General features: G+C 40.2%; 1 protein-coding gene across 1 annotated transcript in view; it reads left to right on the top strand.

Annotated features, from left to right (window-relative positions):
- Nucleotides 1–16501, top strand: part of LOC109419801 (uncharacterized) — a 59260-nt gene extending 42759 nt beyond the window's left edge. The window contains exon 3 of the mRNA XM_019694092.3: nucleotides 15323–16501. Coding sequence (XP_019549637.3) covers nucleotides 15323–15642 — 320 coding nt within the window. The 3' untranslated portion in view covers nucleotides 15643–16501. The remainder of the gene's footprint in view (nucleotides 1–15322) is intronic.
- Nucleotides 16502–26033: the final 9532 nt, after the last annotated feature.

The raw sequence follows: 26033 nt of genomic DNA, 5'->3' as shown, positions 1-26033 counted from the left end.
CCAAATTTCTTGATTTGCTCTAAGTAATACGTATTTGAAGATTCGTAATAAGATGAAAAATGAAAACAATAAACACATAGAATTAAACGTAGTTTTTTTTTAATTCAAGAAGATTTTATTGGGGAAGACACCCGAATGCCAGCCAATCCATCTATAGTACCACTACTAGTTATTTCGGAATTTTCTAGTCTGGTTAAAGTTGATATATACCATCCTTGTCTGCTGTTCTCCACATTTCATGCATGAAATGCATCCTTAAGAAAACTCACTAATATTCACCTTTCAAACTTCAGCAAGAGTGGGGCAAAATGCAGTTAACAAATTATATTACCATGTTTAATATTACCAATGGCAGCAAAAAAGAGGGATTGCCGAAATTCGGCATTTTTTGCTTTTGCCGAGCACTCAGTAATATTTTTTACTGAGAATCTCGGCAAAAAATGGCAACAACATTTTTTGGGTGGTTGCCGAGAGCCCCGGCAAATTTGATTTTTGCCGAGGTGATTGCCGAGCACTCAGCGGTGCCAATCTCGGCAATCGGTTTGCCGAGATTCGGCAAAAAAAACTTAGTGTGTATGCATGCCAACGGAGTCATCGATCGGCCGCAACGGGGAGCGCTAATTATGCAAAAATAAAAGTCTTATCAGAAAATCGCAATTCAGCTTTTCCTCTATTTTCTTTAATAAATATCGTTGTATGGCCTTCTCAACCTCAACTGTAAATCGCTTTAATTTATTTTCTTTGTTAAGAATCTTGTTCCGACATTTTGAATTGTATTTGTCCGCCTTGCCACCAAATATACACGGGAAGATTGTCCGGGAGAACCACCGTAAACGACCCTGAGAAAAGTAGGCTGACAACCACTGCTCCATTGATTTTATATGGGACAGGGGTTCCCAATCTACTTTCAGTAAGTATCAATCGCCGTAGAAGATCGCATTCGTAGCGTCCGTTTGTGTTTCTGGTCAGAGTTTCCAACAGTTCATTCGCCCTATGATCTTCGTTGGATAACAGAAGTTTACTGGGCTTGCTGATACCCATGCTTTCCAGCGAAAAATACTGCTTCATACACAGCTAATCGCGTTCGGTAATTTTTACCGAAATCTCAACCGCTGAGCGTTTGGTAATGGATTTTTAACAAAATTCTGTAAAAAATTAACAAATTTCGGTAAAAAGTTATCGTTTATCTGTCCAACTCTAACGAACTTCGGTAAAAGTTACTATCTTTACCGATTTTTTCATGTTAAACAAACTTAACGGTTGAGATTTCGGTAAAACATTACCGAAGTCGGTGATTTTTTCTAACTGTGTAGCCTCATGTAGCTCCTTGTTCGAGTTGGTTTCGCATTGACAAAATTGGACACGATGGGGATTGATGTGGTTGACACTGGTTGTGGTGCGGGAACAGCATCCGAAAATCATCCAACCCAGGCGAGTCTTCACCGCTATGGGTTCGTTCGGCTTGCCTTCGCGACATTTCATCACGTTACCAAGACTCGCATGATCCAGCCCAATGAGAAGTCTTGGGCTGACCTCTTGGTAGGATTCCACAGGTAATCCTTTCAGATACTGGTACTGCTCCTGCATCTCGTCCACTAGCATCGTCTGTGGTCGGAGCTGTAAATTCTCAACTGCGTGCACTTCGCCGAGCCTGAATTTCTTGAAGGGACTCGTAACGCTGGAAATCTGGAAGTTTACTTTCTGTGACAGAGCTTCGGTCCTGTTAGTGCCACCGGTCCATCGTAGACATAGAGAATTTTGCGGTCTCTGCACTCTTAGTTCGTTCGCCAAGCTCTGCTCCATCAGCGTTAGTCCCGAGCTGAGACGAGACTCGCGAAGACGGTCTTCTTTTTCTCCACTTTGTTATTTTTTCTTCTTCCTATCTGTGTTGACATTATGTTTTGGGCTGGTGGTTCAAACACGTACGTGACCGCATCACCTCACATGCAGTGTGACTGAATCCCAATCACGCACAAAATCATGTTGAGGTGAAATTTTGCATCGCAAACAATCGCCAAGCAAATAGTAATCATTGGAATATTTTGGAATTTTTTTTTTTCAATGGGCCGTTGTGCTTCCGCAGGCACTTTCGACAGATGCTAAATTCTCGCACAACTGCCCATTTCGAATCGTAACTAAGCTCCTTGAAGCGTTTACATTGCGCCAACGTCAGACAGCTTCCTTTGCATCCAACGCACTCTTTGACGTACTCTTTCGAATTCGGAAGTTTACTGCTCACCGAAGCGATTGATAGTTTCTTCAACGACTGTTGGCTATCCTCGGAGTGAAGATTCAGAAACCCATCTTTTTTCGCCGTTCTGGCTCGGTGGTCGCTATCTGTGGAAATGGAAACAGCGTTGGCATCCTCGGCTACAAAACGAAGCCACGAGCTGAAGTCCAGGAGGTTTGGATTGGGTTCATTCCGAGAAAACCGTGCCCAATCCAGTTTTAACGTTGGTGGCAACCTTTCCACCAACTCGTATCTTAGCGAGATGTTATACATAAAGTCACCTATCTCTCAGGCTTCCACCGTCGCAACTAGATTCTCTACGCTGAGGGCAAACTGGATCACGGTGTCCAGTTTTTCGATGCTGGGAGATGGTAACGAGCGAATCTTCTTAACAATTGCCTGAATGATGGTTTCAGGCCGTCCATACAGCATCCTGAGGGTGGAAATCACTCCCTGAACGTTTGACGGATGAAGCATACGGCACTTAACGGCATCCAGTGCCTTTCCTTTGAGGCGCTTCCGAAGCCTCAGCATGTTTTCCACGTTTGAGAATCCACAGAGCTGAGTGGACGAAACGAACATCGAAAAGAAGAGCGACCAATCTTCTGGATTGCCATTGAAGTCTGGCAAATCTCTGGATACTGCCTGTCTAGCAGCTATTTGGCTTCGGTTCAATGTGTAGGCAGAACCGTCGTCTTCAATCTCGGGCTCTGCAGAGGGGATTCTTCTTCGCGGTTGGGTGACTGGAGTGGATCTCTGTCCGGGAACGAAATCCACAGCAGTAGTAAGGAATCTGGTTTCCCTACGGTTGTCAGATCGTGGACGCGACTCACAAGTTGGAATGTACTGTGATCGCCGTTGGTTTAGAACTGGATCTGATGGTAGAACTTGAGGACCAAAGGTTCTGCCGGTACACTGCTGAAACGTTTCCGATGTAGTTTGCTGTGGCTCTAAAGTTCTTAGGCTATTCGTCGGTCTACGATCAGCGTCCCCTAGTCCAATTTGTGAACGCGGGGGTTAATATCTGCTATCGCGATGATTCGTGCAGTTGTTTTGCACCGGCATATTCACTACGGACGGAGCACGACGTTCTGCAACTTGCAGCTTGTTCATCGCCGTTGAACTTCCTGTACGTTAGCCAATACATGTTTGTCTTCCGGATCTACGTCGACAAGACCAGAATCGTCTTCACAATTCTCCGTGTTTTGAATCCACTGCTCTATTTTCGCCGCATTCTCTTCCATCGAATCTTGCTGGCTGATCTTAGATGACGTATCACCATAGACTAATTTCACTAATTTCACTAATTTCACTAATATCACTCTCCAGTTCTTGCAGCAGGCTGTACTTCTGCTTCAGGTACTGTTGATGCCATTCCCGCTCCTCCTCCAGTTTCTGCAGCTGTAGTTCGATTTTCCTCTGCTCGCTACGCCTACTTGATTGGCCAGCCGACTTGGATGAAGCTACTATGCTGGGGGTGAAGTAAATTGTTGACGATGCTCGCTGGCTCCTTGCATCGCGGGTGCTGAAATTTGCCTGGGGGTCTTTTTCTTGGACGCACTTGCACAGTCAAGGCACGACCAGCTTATTTCCTCCGCTGACTGACTCACTTCAACACACGAAAGATGAAACCGCGAACCACATTCGCCGCACTGCACCATAGCTGTATTATCGGGCTCACTACACAGTGCACAACTACTGACTCGGTTTTCGCGAAGGCGGCGCGGGGGATTTCGCCTAACAAACGGATCGTTACGAATGGTGACATAGACTGACTTTCGTTTGGTTTTATTCTTTGTGGCCGTTTTCGTCTTGGGGATCTTAGGGATGGCTCCTTTGCCGGTACTCACCGTTCTGGTAACGGTTACCTGAGGGCTGCGTTGACCGTCGGCTGAGACTCGTACTGGACTACCTTGCATGGTACTGCCTGCTCCGGCTGAATCCTTGAATCAGTCTGGACGACGTTCTCCAACAGTCTTGCCGTCTCCGGATGAGCAATATCCGGATGGTTTCCGCTGGCCGCATGCGCATCCCCATCGTTGGCCGGGCTATATGGAACATTTGCATGTCGTCGCTTTTGAGAACTGCTCTGACTCGCCATAGTGTCCCGTATCGAATTTTGTAAATTTGTTGGCGATAGAAGACGAAGCCTCAATTTTGTGAAGACTGTATTTGACGAATTACAAAATTCCTGTGGCAACATAATATGCTTTAGTATTAAGGTTAACTAGGAGGAATGTCAATACTTACGATAGTAACTTCTTCACTATCGCTCAACATTATAGCCGTTGTTTTCAAGGGCTAAGATAGAGAAAACCTACAATTTGTATTAATTAGTAGTCATTTTTGGTTTAGAATGGCGTAATCCTTCTCACCTCGTAGCTTTGGTTAGCACTTTCAATAAATACAGGGGATAGACAAAATGATCGGGACAGGCAAAAATTTCACTTTTCAAAAAATGTTCAACTAGCTGTAACTTTTCGAAAAGTGCATCAAATATTCTCAAATTTTTACTGTGAGTTCATTAACTAGTTGTGTATCAGTGGTCCAAATTTAGAAAAGATCGGGCCATTCTCCACAAAGTTATAAAGATTCTTGAAAAAGGTAAAATTAACCGATAGCCAACTTTGAGCTGTTATATCTACGGATTCAATGAACCGATTGAAATGAAATTTTGACCATTTATGACTTACATAATGAACTCTAGAAAACATTTGACTTAACTTGAAATTTTTAACAAGAGACAAAATTATAGCGATTTTAATTTTTCACGATTTTTTAGTAAATTGGTCTATTTTTAATATGCATTCTATTACTTTTTCAATTTATTGGTGGTTATGTTGTTACCTTCATTCAAAACACATTTATATATAAGTCAATTAGAGGAAAATTAAATGAGTTATAATTTACATCTTGAATTTTGAAACAATGTTGATATTTTGGATAATTTGGTGTTTTATCAGAAAAATAATCTAATCGTTATAATTTTCTTCCGTATTAAGAATATTAAGTTAAGTCAATGGTTTTTCATAGCTCATTATATAAGTCATAAATGGTCAAAATTTCATTGCATTCGGTTCATTGAATCCAGAGATATACCAGCTCGAATTCGGCTATCGGATAATTTTACCTTTTTCAAGAAACCTTATAACTTCGTGGAGAATGGCCCGATCTCTTCTAAATTTGGACCACTGATACACAACTAGTTGAAGAACTTTCAGTAAAAATTTGAGAATATTTGATGCACTTTTCGAAAAGTTACTGCTAGTTGTACACTTTTTGAAAAGTGAAAATTTTGCCTGTCCCGATCATTTTGTCTATCCCCTGTACTTCGGTTTCTCTAATCTAGCTATCTATCAATTCCTGTTTGCAAATAACTAGGCATTAATTTCAATTAGGATAACAAATTCACTGCATGTCTTACCATATAAGTATTTAAGCAACAAGATAGGAGAATTTAAGTATAGATAGAATAACAAATTTAGTTTCTAAGTATAAATAACAAATTTGCGGCACAGTCCACTCAATCGCCTTTCGAGTTATTCTGTTTGCTCATCTATTATTGTATGACCGTCGTTCAGTAGTCGATCCTTCTGTTGGACGCTGGGTGTGGTTTGTAGTCACGTCAGTCATAGGTGTATCAAGGTCGCTGGTAGACGTCCGGCTGCAATCTAAAGTCGATCATGGAGTTGAAGAAACGTTAAGCCTTTAGTTCGAAATGTCCGACTGTGGAGAGCTAAGGCACTTTGGATTTCAACAGAGACTACTTGTTCGCCAAAAATGAAACCACGCTACGGTACTTTTCATCAACCATACGGGTGTAGTACTTATACCACGGCATGTCTTTTAAACCAAGACAGATAAGACACCGTTGTGTCGTTATCGTAATCCTCTTACACTCACCACAATTATGACCCATATCAATTTCATCGTGAGTTTCATACATTCTCTCAGTAATAAGGTCGGTGCCACGTTTATGACGACGAAGAAACGGTTGAAGCGGTAGAATAAAAGTAAAGAAAAGCTGCTTGTGTTTGAATTGGCGGAAATTAACCGGCATAAGAAAGCGGAAATGGGCACTATAAAGTACATAAACTAGTGGGGGAAAAGGTCACTGAAAGAGTCAGCACAGAGTACGCACATGGCAGCAAATATGATTTGCCATAACTGAAATGACTTGCATGAGTATGGTCTAAGCAATGGAATATTTTCTGGTTTTTATGCTTTATTGGATACATTGAGCTTGGAAACCTCAATCCGAAAAAGTTTTGAGATCAGAGATTGTAAATGAATGAATCTGTGACAATCAGAGATTGTAAATGAATGAATCTGTGACAAGGAATACTTAATGAAACAATGGAATATTTTCTGGTTTTGATGCTTTATTGGATACATTGAGCTTGGAAACCTCAATCCGAGAAAGTTTTGAGATCAGAGATTGTAAATGAATGAATCTGTGACAAGGAATACTTAATGGAACAATGGAATATTTTCTGGTTTTGATACATTGGGTATTGGGTATTGGATACATTGAGCTTGGAAAACTCAATCCGAGAAAGTTTTGAGATCAGAGATTGTAAATGAATGAATCTGTGACAAGGAATACTTAATGGAACAATGGAATATTTTCTGGTTTTGATGCTTTATTGGATACATTGAGCTTGAAAACCTCAATCCGAGAAAGTTTTGAGATCAGAGATTGTAAATGAATGAATCTGTGACAAGGAATACTTAATGAAACAATGGAATATTTTCTGGTTTTGGTAAATGAATGAATCTGTGACAAGGAATACTTAACGAAACAATGGAATATTTTCTGGTTTTGATGCTTTATTGGATACATTGAGCTTGGAAACCTCAATCCGAGAAAGTTTTGAGATCAGAGATTGTAAATGAATGAATCTGTGACAATCAGAGATTGTAAATGAATGAATCTGTGACAAGGAATACTTAATGGAACAATGGAATATTTTCTGGTTTTGATGCTTTATTGGATACATTGAGCTTGGAAACCTCAATCCAAGAAAGTTTTGAGATCAGAGATTGTAAATGAATGAATCTGTGACAATCAGAGATTGTAAATGAATGAATCTGTGACAAGGAATACTTAATGAAACAATTGAATATTTTCTGGTTTTGATGTTTCATTGGATACATTGAGCTTGGAAACCTCAATCCGAGAAAGTTTTGAGATCAGAGATTGTAAATGAATGAATCTGTGACAAGGAATACTTAATGGAACAATGGAATATTTTCTGGTTTTGATGCTTTATTGGATACATTGAGCTTGAAAACCTCAATCCGAGAAAGTTTTGAGATCAGAGATTGTAAATGAATGAATCTGTTACAAGGAATACTTAATGGAACAATGGAATATTTTCTGGTTTTGATGCTTTATTGGATACATTGAGCTTGGAAACCTCAATCCGAGAAAGTTTTGAGATCAGAGATTCTAAATGAATGAATCTGTGACAAGGAATACTTAATGGAACAATGGAATATTTTCTGGTTTTGATGCTTTATTGGATACATTGAGCTTGAAAACCTCAATCCGAGAAAGTTTTGAGATCAGAGATTGTAAATGAATGAATCTGTGACAAGGAATACTTAATGAAACAATTGAATATTTTCTGGTTTTGATGTTTCATTGGATACATTGAGCTTGGAAACCTCAATCCGAGAAAGTTTTGAGATCAGAGATTGTAAATGAATGAATCTGTGACAAGGAATACTTAATGGAACAATGGAATATTTTCTGGTTTTGATGCTTTATTGGATACATTGAGCTTGAAAACCTCAATCCGAGAAAGTTTTGAGATCAGAGATTGTAAATGAATGAATCTGTGACAAGGAATACTTAATGAAACAATTGAATATTTTCTGGTTTTGATGTTTCATTGGATACATTGAGCTTGGAAACCTCAATCCGAGAAAGTTTTGAGATCAGAGATTGTAAATGAATGAATCTGTGACAAGGAATACTTAATGGAACAATGGAATATTTTCTGGTTTTGATACATTGGGTATTGGGTATTGGATACATTGAGCTTGGAAAACTCAATCCGAGAAAGTTTTGAGATCAGAGATTGTAAATGAATGAATCTGTGACAAGGAATACTTAATGGAACAATGGAATATTTTCTGGTTTTGATGCTTTATTGGATACATTGAGCTTGAAAACCTCAATCCGAGAAAGTTTTGAGATCAGAGATTGTAAATGAATGAATCTGTGACAAGGAATACTTAATGAAACAATGGAATATTTTCTGGTTTTGGTAAATGAATGAATCTGTGACAAGGAATACTTAATGGAACAATGGAATATTTTCTGGTTTTGATGCTTTATTGGATACATTGAGCTTGGAAACCTCAATCCGAGAAAGTTTTGAGATCAGAGATTCTAAATGAATGAATCTGTGACAAGGAATACTTAATGGAACAATGGAATATTTTCTGGTTTTGATGCTTTATTGGATACATTGAGCTTGAAAACCTCAATCCGAGAAAGTTTTGAGATCAGAGATTGTAAATGAATGAATCTGTGACAAGGAATACTTAATGAAACAATTGAATATTTTCTGGTTTTGATGTTTCATTGGATACATTGAGCTTGGAAACCTCAATCCGAGAAAGTTTTGAGATCAGAGATTGTAAATGAATGAATCTGTGACAAGGAATACTTAATGGAACAATGGAATATTTTCTGGTTTTGATGCTTTATTGGATACATTGAGCTTGAAAACCTCAATCCGAGAAAGTTTTGAGATCAGAGATTGTAAATGAATGAATCTGTGACAAGGAATACTTAATGAAACAATTGAATATTTTCTGGTTTTGATGTTTCATTGGATACATTGAGCTTGGAAACCTCAATCCGAGAAAGTTTTGAGATCAGAGATTGTAAATGAATGAATCTGTGACAAGGAATACTTAATGGAACAATGGAATATTTTCTGGTTTTGATGCTTTATTGGATACATTGAGCTTGAAAACCTCAATCCGAGAAAGTTTTGAGATCAGAGATTGTAAATGAATGAATCTGTGACAAGGAATACTTAATGGAACAATGGAATATTTTCTGGTTTTGATGCTGTATTGGATACATTGAGCTTGAAAACCTCAATCCGAGAAAGTTTTGAGATCAGAGATTGTAAATGAATGAATCTGTGACAATCAGAGATTGTAAATGAATGAATCTGTGACAAGGAATACTTAATGAAACAATGGAATATTTTCTGGTTTTGATGCTTTATTGGATACATTGAGCTTGGAAACCTCAATCCAAGAAAGTTTTGAGATCAGAGATTGTAAATGAATGAATCCGTGACAAGGAATACTGAACGAAACAATGGAATATTTTCTGGTTTTGATGCTGTATTGGATACATTGAGCTTGGAAACCTCAATCCGAAAAAGTTTTTAGATTGTAAATGAATGAATCTGTGACAAGGAATACTTAATGGAACAATGGAATATTTTCTGGTTTTGATGCTTTATTGGATACATTGAGCTTGAAAACCTCAATCCGAGAAAGTTTTGAGATCAGAGATTGTAAATGAATGAATCTGTGACAAGGAATACTTAATGGAACAATGGAATATTTTCTGGTTTTGATGCTTTATTGGATACATTAAGCTTGAAAACCTCAATCCGAGAAAGTTTTGAGATCAGAGATTGTAAATGAATGAATCTGTGACAATCAGAGATTGTAAATGAATGAATCTATGACAAGGAATACTTAATGAAACAATGGAATATTTTCTGGTTTTGATGCTTTATTGGATACATTGAGCTTGGAAACCTCAATCCAAGAAAGTTTTGAGATCAGAGATTGTAAATGAATGAATCCGTGACAAGGAATACTGAACGAAACAATGGAATATTTTCTGGTTTTGATGCTGTATTGGATACATTGAGCTTGGAAACCTCAATCCGAAAAAGTTTTTAGATTGTAAATGAATGAATCTGTGACAAGGAATACTTAATGGAACAATGGAATATTTTCTGGTTTTGATGCTTTATTGGATACATTGAGCTTGAAAACCTCAATCCGAGAAAGTTTTGAGATCAGAGATTGTAAATGAATGAATCTGTGACAAGGAATACTTAATGGAACAATGGAATATTTTCTGGTTTTGATGCTTTATTGGATACATTGAGCTTGAAAACATCAATCCGAGAAAGTTTTGAGATCAGAGATTGTAAATGAATGAATCCGTGACAAGGAATACTGAACGAAACAATGGAATATTTTCTGGTTTTGATGCTGTATTGGATACATTGAGCTTGGAAACCTCAATCCGAGAAAGTTTTGAGATCAGAGATTGTAAATGAATGAATCTGTGACAAGGAATACTTAATGGAACAATGGAATATTTTCTGGTTTTGATGCTGTATTGGATACATTGAGCTTGGAAACCTCAGTCCGAGAAAGTTTTGAGATCAGAGATTGTAAATGAATGAATCTGTGACAAGGAATACTTACTGAAACAATGGAATATTTTCTGGTTTTGATGCTGTATTGGATACATTGAGCTTGGAAACCTCAATCCGAGAAAGTTTTGAGATCAGAGATTGTAAATGAATGAATCTGTGACAAGGAATACTTAATGGAACAATGGAATATTTTCTGGTTTTGATGCTTTATTGGATACATTGAGCTTGGAAACCTCAATCCGAGAAAGTTTTGAGATCAGAGATTGTAAATGAATGAATCTGTGACAAGGAATACTTAATGAAACAATGGAATATTTTCTGGTTTTGATGCTGTATTGGATACATTGAGCTTGGATACTTCAATCCGAAAAAGTTTTTAGATTGTGAATGAATGAATCTGTGACAAGGAATACTCAATGGAACAATGGAATATTTTCTGGTTTTGATGCTTTATTGGATACAATGAGCTTGGAAACCTCAATCCGAGAAATTTTTGAGATCAAAGATTGTAAATGAGTGAATCTGTGACAAGGAATACTTAATGGAACAATGGAATATTTTCTGGTTTTGATGCTTTATTGGATACATTGAGCTTGGAAACCTCAATCCGAGAAAGTTTTGAGATCAGAGATTGTAAATGAATGAATCTGTGACAAGGAATACTTACTAAAACAATGGAATATTTTCTGGTTTTGATGCTGTATTGGATACATTGAGCTTGGAAACCTCAATCCGAGAAAGTTTTGAGATCAGAGATTGTAAATGAATGAATCTGTGACAAGGAATACTTAATGGAACAATGGAATATTTTCTGGTTTTGATGCTTTATTGGATACATTGAGCTTGGAAACCCAATCCGAGAAAGTTTTGAGATCAGAGATTGTAAATGAATGAATCTGTGACAAGGAATACTTAACGAAACAATGGAATATTTTTTGGTTTTGATGCTTTATTGGATACATTGAGCTTGGAAACCTCAATCTGAGAAAGTTTTGAGATCAGAGATTATAAATGAATGAATCTGTGACAAGGAATACTTAATGGAACAATGGAATATTTTCTGGTTTTGATGCTTTATTGGATACATTGAGCTTGAAAACCTCAATCCGAGAAAGTTTTGAGATCAGAGATTGTAAATGAATGAATCTGTGACAAGGAATACTTAATGGAACAATGGAATATTTTCTGGTTTTGATGCTTTATTGGATACATTGAGCTTGGAAACCTAAATCCGAGAAAGTTTTGAGATCAGAGATTGTAAATGAATGAATCTGTGACAAGGAATACTTAATGAAACAATGGAATATTTTCTGGTTTTGATGCTTCATTGGATACATTGAGCTTGGAAACCTCAATCCGAGAAAATGTTTTGAGATCAGAGACTGTACATGAATAAATCTGTGACAAGGAATACTGAATGGAACAATGGAATATTTTCTGGTTTTGATGCTTTATAGGATACATTGAGTTTCAAAACCTCAATCCGAAAATGGTTTGAGATCGGAGATTGTACATGAATAAATCTGTGACAAGGAGTACTGAATGGAATAATTGAATATTGTCTGATTTTTATGAGATATGCCTGAAAGATGATGGCATGAGAGGTGTCTGAAAGACGACATTAGATATGCCTGAAAGATGGCATGAGATGTGTCTGAAAGATGACACTGTATATGCCTGAAAGATGGCATGAGATGTTTCTGAAGAAACGACACTATATATATGCCTGAAAGATGACATGATGTTTCTGAAAGACGACACTAGATATGCCTGAAAGATGGCATGAGATGTGTCTGAAAGATGACACTAGATATGCCTGAAAGATGTCATGAGATATGTCTGAAAGACGACACTAGATATGCCTGAAAGATGGCATGAGATGTGTCTGAAAGATGACACTGGATATGCCTGAAAGATGGCATGAGATGTTTCTGAAGAAACGACACTATATATGCCTGAAAGATGACATGAAACGTGTCTGAAAGATGACACTGGATGTGCCTGAAAGATGGCATGATATGTGTCTGAAAGATGACACTAGATATGCCTGAAAGATGGCATGAGATGTGTCTGAAAGACGACACTGGATATGCCTGAAAGATGGCATGAACGTGTCTGAAAGATGACACTAGATATGCCTGAAAGATGGCATGAAATGTGTCTGACATATATTATATGTCTGAAAGACGACACTATATATATGCCTGAAAGATGACATGATGTTTCTGAAAGACGACACTAAATATGCCTGAAAGATGGCATGAGATGTGTCTGAAAGATGACACTAGATATGCCTGAAAGATGTCATGAGATATGTCTGAAAGACGACACTAGACATGCCTGAAAGATGGCACGATATGTGTCTGAAAGATGACACTAGATATGCCTGAAAGATGGCATTATATGTGTCTGAAAGACGACACTAGACATGCCTGAAAGATGGCATTATATGTGTCTGAGAGATGACACTGGATATGCCTGAAAGATGGCATGATATGTGTCTGAGAGATGACACTGGATATGCCTGAAAGATGACATAATATGTGTCTGAAAGATGACACTAGACATGCCTGAAAGATGGCATGATATGTGTCTGAAAGATGGCACTAGATATGCCTGAAAGATGGCATGAGATGTGTCTGAAAGATGACACTAGATATGCCTGAAAGATGGCATTATATGTGTCTGAAAGACGACACTAGACATGCCTGAAAGATGGCATTATATGTGTCTGAGAGATGACACTGGATATGCCTGAAAGATGGCATGATATGTGTCTGAGAGATGACACTGGATATGCCTGAAAGATGACATAATATTTGTCTGAAAGATGACACTAGACATGCCTGAGAGATGGCATGATATGTGTCTGAAAGATGACACTAGATATGCCTGAAAGATGGCATGAGATGTGTCTGAAAGACGACACTGGATATGCCTGAAAGATGGCATGAACGTGCCTGAAAGATGACACTAGATATGCCTGAAAGATGGCATGACATGTGTCTGAAAGACGACACTAGACATGCCTGAAAGATGGCATGACATGTGTCTGAGAGATGACACTGGATATGCCTGAAAGATGACATGATATGTGTCTGAAAGACGACAATATATATATGCCTGAAAGATGACATGATGTGTCTGAAAGACGACACTAGATATGCTCGAAAGATGGCATGAGATGTGTCTGAAAGATGACACTAGATATGCCTGAAAGATGTCATGAGATATGTCTGAAAGACGACACTAGACATGCCTGAAAGATGGCACGATATGTGTCTGAAAGATGACACTAGATATGCCTGAAAGATGGCATGAATCGTGTCTGAAACATGACACTAGATATGCCTGAAAGATGGCATGATATGTGTCTGAAAGATGACACTAGACATGCCTGAAAGATGGCATGATATGTGTCTGAAAGATGACACTAGATATGCCTGAAAGATGGCATGAGATATGTCTGAAAGATGACACTAGATATGCCTGAAAGATGGCATGATATGTGTCTGAAAGATGACATCAGACATGCCTGAAAGATGGCATGATATGTGTCTGAAAGATGACACTAGACATGCCTGAAAGATGGCATGAAACGTGTCTGAAACATGACACTGGATATGCCTGAAAGATGGCATGAACGTGTCTGAAAGATGACACTAGATATGCCTGAAAGATGGCATGAGATGTATCTGAATGATGACACTGGATATGCATGAAAGATGGCATGAGACGTGTCTGAAATATGACACTAGATATGTCTGAAAGATGATACTAGATGTGTGTGAGATTACACCTTTGGTGACTCTCTTCATAAACTGAGGCACAAGTGTTTTCAAGTGCATTGTGCACTTCAATTAACAAATAATCTAAAATACTTTGAATAACTGAGCCTAGAAAACTCACAGGTTTTCTATTGTCGGATCTGGTTCGTAAGTATACTTCAAATGTAACACAAATTACCATATATTTCTTATTATTATAATTATTTTCTTTTTTTACAGGTCTTTTCCTTTTTCTTCAAGTGAGATTAGTAGGGTTTTTATTTTATAATATTAGAAAATTTCAATTAAATGGATACAATACAGCCAGAAGAAATGTTAACTCATGCATATGAAATACTAAAAAAATAGATATTAATAGGCAGGAATCAGTAACAATTTATTGTCATTTAATGAAAGAAGAACAGAGTAGAGGAGAGGATGTAGGAATGATATATTGAACGAATATAATGAGGTGTCAAACCGATGATTTGTATCAGTGTTTACAAAGAGGACTGAATGAGCGTATAGGAGGGTTCTGAAACAATGATACGCACCTCGCAGCAAGCGAGACTAGTGAGAGACATCGGCAAAAGGAAAGAGAGAGCGAGAGAACGTGACGCGCATGTCGGCGCCGGTGGACTGGCTGAGCTTCGAGGTCAGTTTCGAAACGGATTTTGTGGTGTGATGATGGGTTTGTGTGAAGTGAAAAAATAATGAAAAAATGAATTAAAAATGAAAGATGTCTAAAACAAAAGTTCAGCTATTTATTCATTTATTTACATTGACTGAATCCTACATGGTCATCGTTCAAAACTATATTTACAACACTTGCTCGAAAACAAAAGCCATTGGTTTGCCTACGTCAGTTAATTGATTTTCTTTGGTTGTAGGTCTCAACCATCTCTGCACGGACAACTTGCAGTGCGACATCGGCATGATTTGCACGATAAAGAACGTCACCAAAACTACCACCTTGGTGACTAGTAAAACCTTCATGACCAGTAATATGCTGCACAACAACAACACCAACTATAAGATGTGCCTGTGCGATAAGCAGGTGGGCTACGTCGAAGATAAGCATGATTATCGTCACTGTAGCGGGGCGCTTCCTGTGGTCTTATCGGCATCCTTGCTGGGACCCATGCTGTTCGCCATTCTCTGCTGTACGGTGCTTCGAAAACCGTTCAATCACTGGTTTGCAGACATATAGACCCTCGATTTTGGGGACGTAGCTTTAAATCAACATTAATCATTTTCATAGTTTTACAAACGAGGTTATCATAGCTTTAGGAAACGCGCGCTGCTGAACATGATTGTGATCGCTAACTTAAGTGCTGAGAGATGAACAAAAAAAAGTCAAAAGCACAGATGCAGATATTTAGCTTTGCAAGGGGCCGAACTCCCCTCTCGTAAACTTTATGACACTATAAATCATGCCTTCTTATGATCAACACTTCAACTGCACCATCCATGATTATGTGAACAGAAATATCAAAATCCAAAAGGTAAGAACAAATCTAGCGCCAATTCGTGTGTGAATTTTACAAATATCTTAGAATATAGAAACAGATTCGTGGCTATTTTTGTATGTCGCTTTTGTACTGCTGCACAAGAAAATACAATGGCAAGGCAATTCATATTAAAATTACCCGACACTAAAGGCAAATTTCAGATACAAATCTGAATTATTTTAATAAATGACAGAAACAAATGTTTCTTATGCACCATATATAAAATACTAATTGAAAACATATCAATAAGGATAAGGAACAAGACGTACTTTATTTTTCCCTACTAACATCCAGATGGTATCGGCTCGATTCAAATACCACATATGTATGACAAAAAAAAACGCAAGAATTATAAAGGAACAGGATTATTAGGATAGTGAATATTCTGTAATTTAGACTTTTATAGCTGTATTACTTAAATTTTTGGCAATTATGCAGATGAGTTCGAAATTACAAAAAAAAAACACTATGAGATGGCAACATCTTTTATTTCTTTTTTCGGCTCTATTACCTATATGACATAGCATTATACATATCAAATAAACCTGAATAATTTTAGTTGTAGTGGCGTGTTTTAATAGAGAAATTCCAATCCGAGAGATTTAAGTATAAAGCTCGTTCAGAATACCTAATTTTCAATTTTTGTTCAGTGTGAAATTTGTTTTATTTTTTGGCCTATCTTGATGCATGAGTAATGCAGGCAAGGTATCGCTTATTGAAATGAGTACAGCCGTAAAGATCCATGTATCATATATTTAATGGTTTAATGGAAGATTGGTGGAGAAATTTCTTCGAATAAACGTAAAAAGACCGAATTTAACTTTCGATAGAAAATAACACGTTTCGTTTTATTTCACTTTAGATTTACAGTTATGTCGAATTCGTTTTTGATTCAGTTCCAACCTGGGTTGGAACTGGATGAGATCACAGTTTCAACCCCGACCTGACTTCGGTTTCGCTTGTACTAAAGTTTGTTTGAGTTTGTTTGACGTTTGTTTGTTTACACATTTTCCGCCAATCCAGTTCCAACCCAGGTTCAAAAACGAATTCGACATTAGTTTGAGTTGAGGTTGTGCTCATGATCAGAATGACAGCAGCGCTGCCAGTCAGCGTTACGGAACAAAGGTAAATGATTATAAAGGTACGCAACATAGTAATGAATATGTATTTGATTACGTTCTAATTTCTTTCCGATTCGCTGCAATTTTTCGCACTCGCGCCACGCAACTGGGCCCATAATCTATTGGCCGACCTCCGATATCTGGTCAAATTACACGATCGCAAAAGAAACACACGGAATACTTCTACGGATCACAGAACATTTATTCGCTGTTTCTACAGAAACTGTTGACTTGAAACTAAAAGATATTGCATAAAAAACAACAACACAAGCCCCGATCTAGTTTGGTTCGTCAGCGGCAGTGCTGCCAGTATTCCTTCAAATTACTTATGAGAAGCGAATTGACTATTCAACAGTTCCCCTAACTTCTCGATCGCCACAATAGAAATACACTAGAACGCCAATGGCGCTGTACTCAGTTTTCCTATTTAACTATTTTAGTAACTTTAGTTGTAATAATTGATTATTTTTAAGTGCCCATCTTGTAGAGGACCTTTTGTTTTGGTAAACAAAATTTAGTTGACAAATATAGTACCGCTAGGTACTGATGCTGTAGCGCTGGGCGAGGCAAACTAGATGCTAGTCACCAAAGTATCTAAATACCAAGGTAAGAGATTCCCGCTAAAATTCATGGATTAGTGAGAAAAGGAAAAAGCAAAAAAATAGTTATGAAGTTTGCGCTGATTTGTATGGGCGCATCACTATTTAGCAAACTTTCTTAAGAAATTAAGCACTTCCATCATTGAAGCAATTATTAAATTGCATCTCACTGGATTAAAAATGACCTCCATGCTATAAAACAGAAAATATCGCCATTTGAAAATCGGTGGCAATTTTTTTTTAATTTGTTCTAAACATATTTTTTCAGCATTTAGAAACATCTAAACTAATTAAACTTCACAAACTTTGCTGAAATAATGACATTTTAGTGTAAAAACGCCAACTTTCCATAACTAACGCAAATGTGTTGGTGAGTCTCGTTATTGATATTTGCGGGAATCTCTTACCTTGGTATTTAGATACTTTGGCTAGTCACACGAACAGTCGCGACATTGGATTTCTGTGGCTGGTTATTCTAATATCGCCACCTTCTCCGCCATTTTGCCGAACCACGCGAACTTTCGACCGATTTCCACCGGCGGCGAATTTCCGACAAAACTCTCCGATTTTTACGCGTACCGCACTAATTTCCACCACCAGCCGTAACTGGGCCCATGGCACAGAACAGATGTGTATCTTCGAAGAAATTTGAAATTTCGATGTGGAAGTCGTAAAATTATCACTTGGAGAACTAGATTGGAATGAATTTCCTTGGTGAAATAAAAAATCATCAAAGCGTGCCTCGCTCCCGCCCTATGCTCGCTATACAAAAAAGCTGCTTTCCACCACCAGGTTCGCTGGTGTCCAGCAATCAAACGAGCGGTTCTTTTCGTGATGAAGATTCATCCCCGTGCCCATGGCCTAATGGCTTAATGGAAGATTGGTGGAGAAATTTCTTCGAATAAACGTAAAAGACCGAATTTAACTTTCGATAGAAAAGAACACGTTTCGTTTTATTTCACTTTAGATTTACAGTTAGTTTGAGTCGAGCTTGTGCTCATGATAAGAATGACAGCAGCGCTGCCAGGCAGCGTTACGGAACAGTAAATAGAAAAATTAGCCACAGAATGTAAATTATTTTACAGGCTACAGCGGCATTAGGTAAATGATTATAAAGGTATGCAAAATAGTAATGAATATTTGATGACGTCAACAATATTCTGCGCACCTGAACTTTTTCCAACATCAATCCGCTGTAGTAAATCAGGAAACAAACTGTATGCGCTCGCGACCCGAGAGGCCATGAGTCAGAATGCGCTGTTTAGCACATGTGGAGTTTGGTATTTCACTGGGATGGAATCACCCCTCACGTGCAGCACACACAACTTACCCAGGCTGACGTCGGTTCGCAAGTGTCAAGAGTGAACGCGGTTGGGTGACGCCTGGAGTTGTTGCTACGCAAGCAGGGATGCTAACATTGTCTGCTTGACAGTTCGCATCACATTCAAATGCGCTATATCGCCTGCTGTGATCAATCTCCTTTCCACAGCTTTATGCAGTACATCTTATATCTCACATCCTCCTTCTACTCTAAAGAAGTTTCACACATTTTTAACAAAAAAAATGAATTTCCGTATCTCAATTTGAAGTGTTTACTTACAACGATTTAACATATTGCGGAGATTCCACCTGTTTGGACTCCTGCGCGAAAATTAGTTGCGTGGGCCCACAGATATAAAACCAGACCGCGTCCTGGTGAATATTTTACGCTGTGTTGCTAGGTACACATTTGGTGATAGTTTTGCATTGTAAGCAAACATTTATAACGCACCTACGCTGAAAATGTGCCTAATCATTTGCGTCGGAATCTATTAATCATCACAACGGGCAATAATTTACCGTTATATTACATCATCGCGTACAATTGCAACGCTGCCATGAAGTTACCGGATACAGTTTCATTGTGAGGTACCATTCTGACTATGCTGCCGCTACTTTTTTCAAAATAGCTCGAACATTTTAGTTCTTAATTGTGGGAATGATATTTTCCGACGAGCAATAGGAGCTTGCACAGTGACGTCATCATCATCTCTCTCTCCCTTTCTCTCGTTCGAGGTCGCTCGATACAGCCGTCCTTGCTCGCAAAATAATTTTGATGGCAATGCTTACAAATTGTATCTAAATTCGTTAGTTATGTTAGTAATGCAAGCCTCTATCCTCCTCCTCTTCTTGGCGTAACGTCCTCACTGGGACAAAGCCTGCTTCTCAGCTTAGTGTTCTATGAGCACTTCCACAGTTATTAACTGAGAGCTTCCTCTGCCAATGACCATTTTGCATGCGTATATCGTGTGGCAGGCACGAAGATACTCTATGCCCAAGGAAGTCAAGGAAATTTCCTTTACGAAAAGATCCTGGACCGACCGGGAATCGAACCCGTCACCCTCAGCATGGTCATGCTGAATACCCGTGCGTTTACCGCCTCGGCTATATGGGCCCCTTGCAAGCCTCTATACTTGTAGTATTTTAAAGAAATTACCGTTTTGGTACTGGGTGATCCAGAAAAAAAATCTTGTTCTTTGAGTCTTTATTTAATCTTATACTCAAATTTATCCCATTGCTCCGTCGTTTATATTCGAGATATCTGATAAAATACATTATAGATAAAGTTTATTCCCTTGCCATTCATTGGAACACTAGTCTTAGAAAACAAACTGCATTGACATAATCCTTCTTCTGGCCAGCCGACATTGACGACACTCTTTGATAAATAATATATTGTAATCATTCGATAGGGCATATAGTCATCGCAACTAGCCCTACACAACAGCGGCTGACAGCTGATGGCCGCGACCAGAAAAGAAGAAGAAGAACCATTCGATACCACATTTGCTGCACGAACCAAACTACGTGATTTTTCTAATATTTTTTTTGCGTACATTGCCAATGTTTATCTGCCATGACAACAACACGATGCAAACTTCCAATCCGATATTTGAACGAAGCAAAACAACGGGATCTTTCTAATCTAGCTTTTCGTCAGCGGAAATTTCCGGGACTCTCTCTTCACGACAAACAACACGCTGTAAGCTTCCGATCTGACATTTGCGCGAAGCAAAACAACAGGATCTTTCTAACCTAGCTTTTCGTAAGCGGACATTGTCGGGAGTCTTCCTTCACGACAAACAACACGCTGTAAGCTTCCGATCCGACATTTGCGCGAAGCAAAACAACAGGATCTTTCTAACGTAGCTTTTCGTAAGCTAACATAGCCAGGAGTCTTCCTCCACGCCAAACAACACGCTGTAAGCTTCCGATCCGACATTTGCGCGAAGCAAAACAACGGGATCTTTCTAACCTAGCTTTTCGTAAGCGGACATTGCCGGGAGTCTTCCTCCACGACAAACAACACGCTGTAAGGTTCTGATCCGACATTTGCTCGAAGCAAAACAACGGGATCTTTCTAACCTAGCTTTTCGTAAGCGGACATTGCCGGGAGTCTTCCTCCTCGACAAACAACACGCTGTAAGCTTCCGATCCGACATTTGCGCGAAGCAAAACAACAGGATCTTTCTAACGTAGCTTTTCGTAAGCGGACATTGCCGGGAGTCTTCCTCCACGACAAACAACACGCTGTAAGCTTCTGATCCGACATTTGCGCGAAGCAAAACAACAGGATCTTTCTAACGTAGCTTTTCGTAAGCGGACATTGCCGGGAGTCTTCCTCCACGACAAACAACACGCTGTAAGCTTCTGATCCGACATTTGCGCGAAGCAAAACAACAGGATCTTTCTAACGTAGCTTTTCGTAAGCGGACATTGCCGGGAGTCTTCCTCCACGACAAACAACACGCTGTAAGCACAAAACAAAACGATTCGATCACTCTAGCGCTGCTGGAATTTGTTCTTTTGTTGCACTTTCACACTCTTCCCCGTCAATAATTGCCCATGCACAAACAGTTTTCCGCAGGCATGCTCCAGCGGGAGCTACGTCCCCGAAAAATATCACACCGAACTTCCACTTTTCACATATGGGTTTTGTGTTTCCCTCACTTGTTCACTAATGCATGCACATTGAAGGGTGATTCCTCCCAGCAAAAATATAGGTTCCATTTCCTCAATTAAACGAAAAAACTGGCAGGAATTCGCCAATGTGGAGTTTGGTATTTCACTGGGATGGAATCACCCCTCACGTGCAGCACACACAACTTACCCAGGCTGACGTCGGTTCGCAAGTGTCAAGAGTGAACGCGGTTGGGTGACGCCTGGAGTTGTTGCTACGCAAGCAGGGATGCTAACATTGTCTGCTTGACAGTTCGCATCACATTCAAATGCGCTATATCGCCTGCTGTGATCAATCTCCTTTCCACAGCTTTATGCAGTACATCTTATATCTCACAGCCAGGCCCGGATTAAGGATTGTGGGGGCCCGGGGCCCGAGCGGATGTGGAGGCCCCTCGGAGAGATGACCAAAAATGTTTTTCCTTATTTTCGAACAGTACTTGAGCAATATGCAAAATAAAGCTGATGTTAGCAAACAAAAAATGTTTTTGTGGGGGCCCCTAATCCCCGGGCCCCCCTGGCCCCCCCCTTAGATCCGGCCCTGCTCACAGCACACTTCGGTGATGCTTCGTACCTACTCGGACAGACTTTGCTGCCTTTCTACAGGCGCAGACGTCGTGCTCGTCGAAGTTGAGCCGAGCATCGACCAACACTCCTAGGTGCTTCAAAGCACGTTTCGTTTGTTTCGCGCTACGGCGATAGCCTCCCAGCTGGCACTGTTAAACGTGTTTTTGACGTCTATCGTAACCACAGCGCAGAATCGATCACTTCTCCGCTTTTCTTGGACGTCTTCTGCACATTCTCAATGACTACCCGAATCGCTTCCACCGTCGTTTTTTTTCCTTACGGAATCCAAACTGCCTCGCTGACAGCCCTCTATCACTTTCGGCGTATCCTGTCAACCTGTTGAGGTTTTCCTAGAAAATCCAGCAGGCTCATCGATCTATACCATCCTGGGTCGCCCGAAGGGTTGGCATTGACTTCACGACACAACTCTTTGTAGCAGTTCGACTTACTCAGCCTTATCTTGCGTTCAAGAGCGACTCGAGCTTCTCGAAACACGGTTCGCTGTTCTTCTCTCTGAGCTTCATTTGTAGCCCTCTGGGCGCATGTCCTAGCACGGAGTGAAGCAGCTCGGAGGGTACTAAGGGTCGCATTCCACCAGTACGCTGGCCGTCTTCCGTTTCTGGGCTCTATCTCCTCGGCATTGCTATGTCGCATGCATCAAGGGTTGCATCGCCGTATGTTCGAGGTCTTTTGTCTTCCACCTTCGCTCGCATGTCCGCGTACTCCTCGTCGGAATAGAGACTCGCCACCCAAAGCTGTAAAGGATCGCCTGGTGAACGCTGTGGGAGTACTCTTCACTTGGAGAGTCAGTCTTCCGTTAGCGACGAACTGCAGAACGAACGTCACATCGATGATGGATTCACGGCCGTCTCAGCGGAATGTGCTCTGCAATGATTGCAGCATCACACTTATGCTCTGTTGTCGACTTCCGCAACAGTTGCTGTGTGACGTCGCAATGATTACGGTTGATTTGGGTTATCTCAATCATTGTCGGCTTGCCTTCACCTTTTTATAGGCCGGGCACTTAAAGCCTTCCGTCTTATGGTTGTTTCCGTCCTCCGGCTTACACAGCATATACTTGGGTTGGCTCGTGTAGTCCCGAGCAACGTACACGTTTCCACCGCAACTCCAGTATCGTCCGGACCTGTCGTGAGCCATGCAGTTTCTCGCCTGTGTGATATCCTGTGTCTGACAACTTATTAATCTGACTTCAGCGGTCTTCTATATTAACTAGAGGCACCTCAACTAGGAGCAAACCCATTATATACCCCCATCTAGTTAGCGTTCCTATCGTTCACTGACTCGTAGCTCTCACACACCCATATTAGGATGCCACAGCCTGATGACCGAACTCTAAATGCATGGAGCATCACTACATTTGTTTGGTGGCTCGGGGAGCCAGTCGCAGCGAGCACACCGCCCATCCAACTTTAATAAGTTGCCACCAGCTTGTTGCCAGTATCCGCCGGCAATTGGATTGCCGCCGTCTAGGTGTCTCCATACGACTTCCTTATCCGAATCGCCAACGTTCCTTCGACGTTGCACTGCTCGATCAATGCCTGGATCAATGCGCGCCTCAGATCTTTTTCGATCATGACCTCATCCAGATCCTTAACTTCAGTCACCGCCTCCTGTGATAAGGCTCTTACGATGGCCTCGCTACCCAGGGACTTGCCAACAAGCTCCCTAACCGCCGAGCTCTTAATCGTCGGATCCTTCAGGAGCTAGAATAGCATCTCTTCTTTTTGGATGCGTCTGGTCTTCACCACGTTTTCACACAACTCCTTCAACTCCGGGTCCTTCTTCAATTTCCTAAAACGAGCAGCGTACGTCGTCTTGTCGTTCACCTCGACAATCAATGCATCGCCCTTTTTCCTCTCCCTAGGGGGTCGTGGGTTTTTTTTTCTTCTTCTGTTCCTTCTTTTTTTCCTCTTTCTCCTTTCGTTTCTTTTTCTTCGTCTGCTGGTTCTCCACAGTGTACCATCCATGGCCACTCCGATTGCAAGGCACGCTTCTGTTTGCTGGCGTGTTCCTGTCCCGTTTCTCTGAGCAAGTATTCCGGTGGCTTTTCGGCGTCTCTACACGGTCAAAAAATTCACTCATTTCCGAGCTAAAGTGGGACAACTCAAAATTGAGTAAATTTTTTTTCCAGCGATAGCGCTGGCTCATGTGCGAAAATCTCATCAGTTTAGGCCGTATAATATTCTTGATGATGCGAAGAATATTATACGGCTTAAACCAGTTGGATTTTTGCACTTGGGCCTGCGCTATCGCTGGAAATGCAATTTACTCATTTTTTGAGCTGTTCCAGTTTAGCTCAGTTTTGTGTGAATCTTACTCATTTTAGAGTAACATTTTCTTAGCGTGTAGCTTCTGTTCTGCCGTAGCTCGATCCGTGGCTTCCGTCAAAGACTTCTCGGCTGTTTCCGCTCTCAGTTTTAGCGTCTTAATGGCCCGTTTACATATGTGATAATAATGTGTGTCAATATTCTGTCGGACAATTTATTCCACGCTAGTATCGTTTACATTGCGGCTAAAAATTTAGCTGCTAAATCTGGGACAATAAATTGTCCGACTGTGTTGGTACCAAACTATCGTAATGTAAACACTTCCCCATCTGCCAATAAAATTGGCGTGATGGCATAATTAGCCGACAATTCGTCTAGCAGACCGTTTACATGATGCTAATTGTGTCGGACAATCTAATATCCTCATTATTGTCCACTAGTTTTAGCACCGAATTCAGAAGCTTCTGATTTTGTCATGCTAATTTTATTGTCTGCTAAAAAGTGTTTACATTGCGCTAAATTGACCCCAATACTGCTCGAAAATGAACTGTCGTGTAGAATTAGCAAATATGTAAACGGGCCAACGTTGTGCTTGACTTTGACAAACTTGTAAAGTTCGTTCACCTTTCTTCTCACCTCGATCAAGTGCGATTTTTGAGCTGTGCTGCTGGACGATTTCGATGTGAGTGCTCGCTGATTCAGGAGTGCTAGCTCCCGTTGGCTTCCTTGGGGCTCGCTTCGTATCGCGCTGCTACTCGTTCTAGCAGCGGTTTCCAGTGGTGACCGCTGCATCATTCCACTTCTTCGGAACGCGTCTGCATTCTCTACAACTACGTCATTATTGATTGATTCTTCATTTTATAGGCCCGCTGTCACCACCCGATGTATCTAGTCGCTTTCATGATCTCTTGGTAATCTAGATATGAAACAGGAAGCCAAGCGAGCGTTGAACACATGGTTGAACACGTTCCAACAAGGGGAGTCTAGTCTAGTCTAGTCTAGTCTAGTCTAGTCTAGTCTAGTCAAGGGGCTAGTCGCTTGGAACATTGTGCCAAGAGGTGCCAAGCACACCGTCTTATACGCTGTGTGGCACACCGAGGCACTCTGAGGCACAATTTTGACACTTGAGTTTGGGTGAAAAAACAAGGCAACCATGTGCATTTGACCTGCAAAATGAAAACAAACAGTTGGTTGTCTTGGTAGTTGCCAAGCAAAATCTGAATCATCAAGCAGTGGCACTTTGGGGCACACTAAGCGGGAGCCACAATGCTGCGTCGACTTCGACTTCGACTTCAGCTGTAACTGACAGCTTGGTTTGAAGCAATGGCTTTCAGTGCAGCAAGTCACAATGATGCGTTGCGTGACGTACGTCATTGTACTAAAAACGCTGAAGTCGTTCTAAACTTTGAAAATTTTCAAAGTTGACGCATTGCAACGCAGCGCCCAGCATCAAAGCTAGTGTGGAGGATCAATGTTTACCTTTATTTTTTGAAGAACAACTTCAAAATTTCATAAA

The sequence above is a fragment of the Aedes albopictus genome, chromosome 1, assembly GCF_035046485.1.
Source record: "Aedes albopictus strain Foshan chromosome 1, AalbF5, whole genome shotgun sequence".
NCBI classification, from domain to species: domain Eukaryota; kingdom Metazoa; phylum Arthropoda; class Insecta; order Diptera; family Culicidae; genus Aedes; species Aedes albopictus.
Note: the sequence above shows the minus strand (reverse complement) of the source record. Positions and strands in the feature narration are given on the sequence as shown.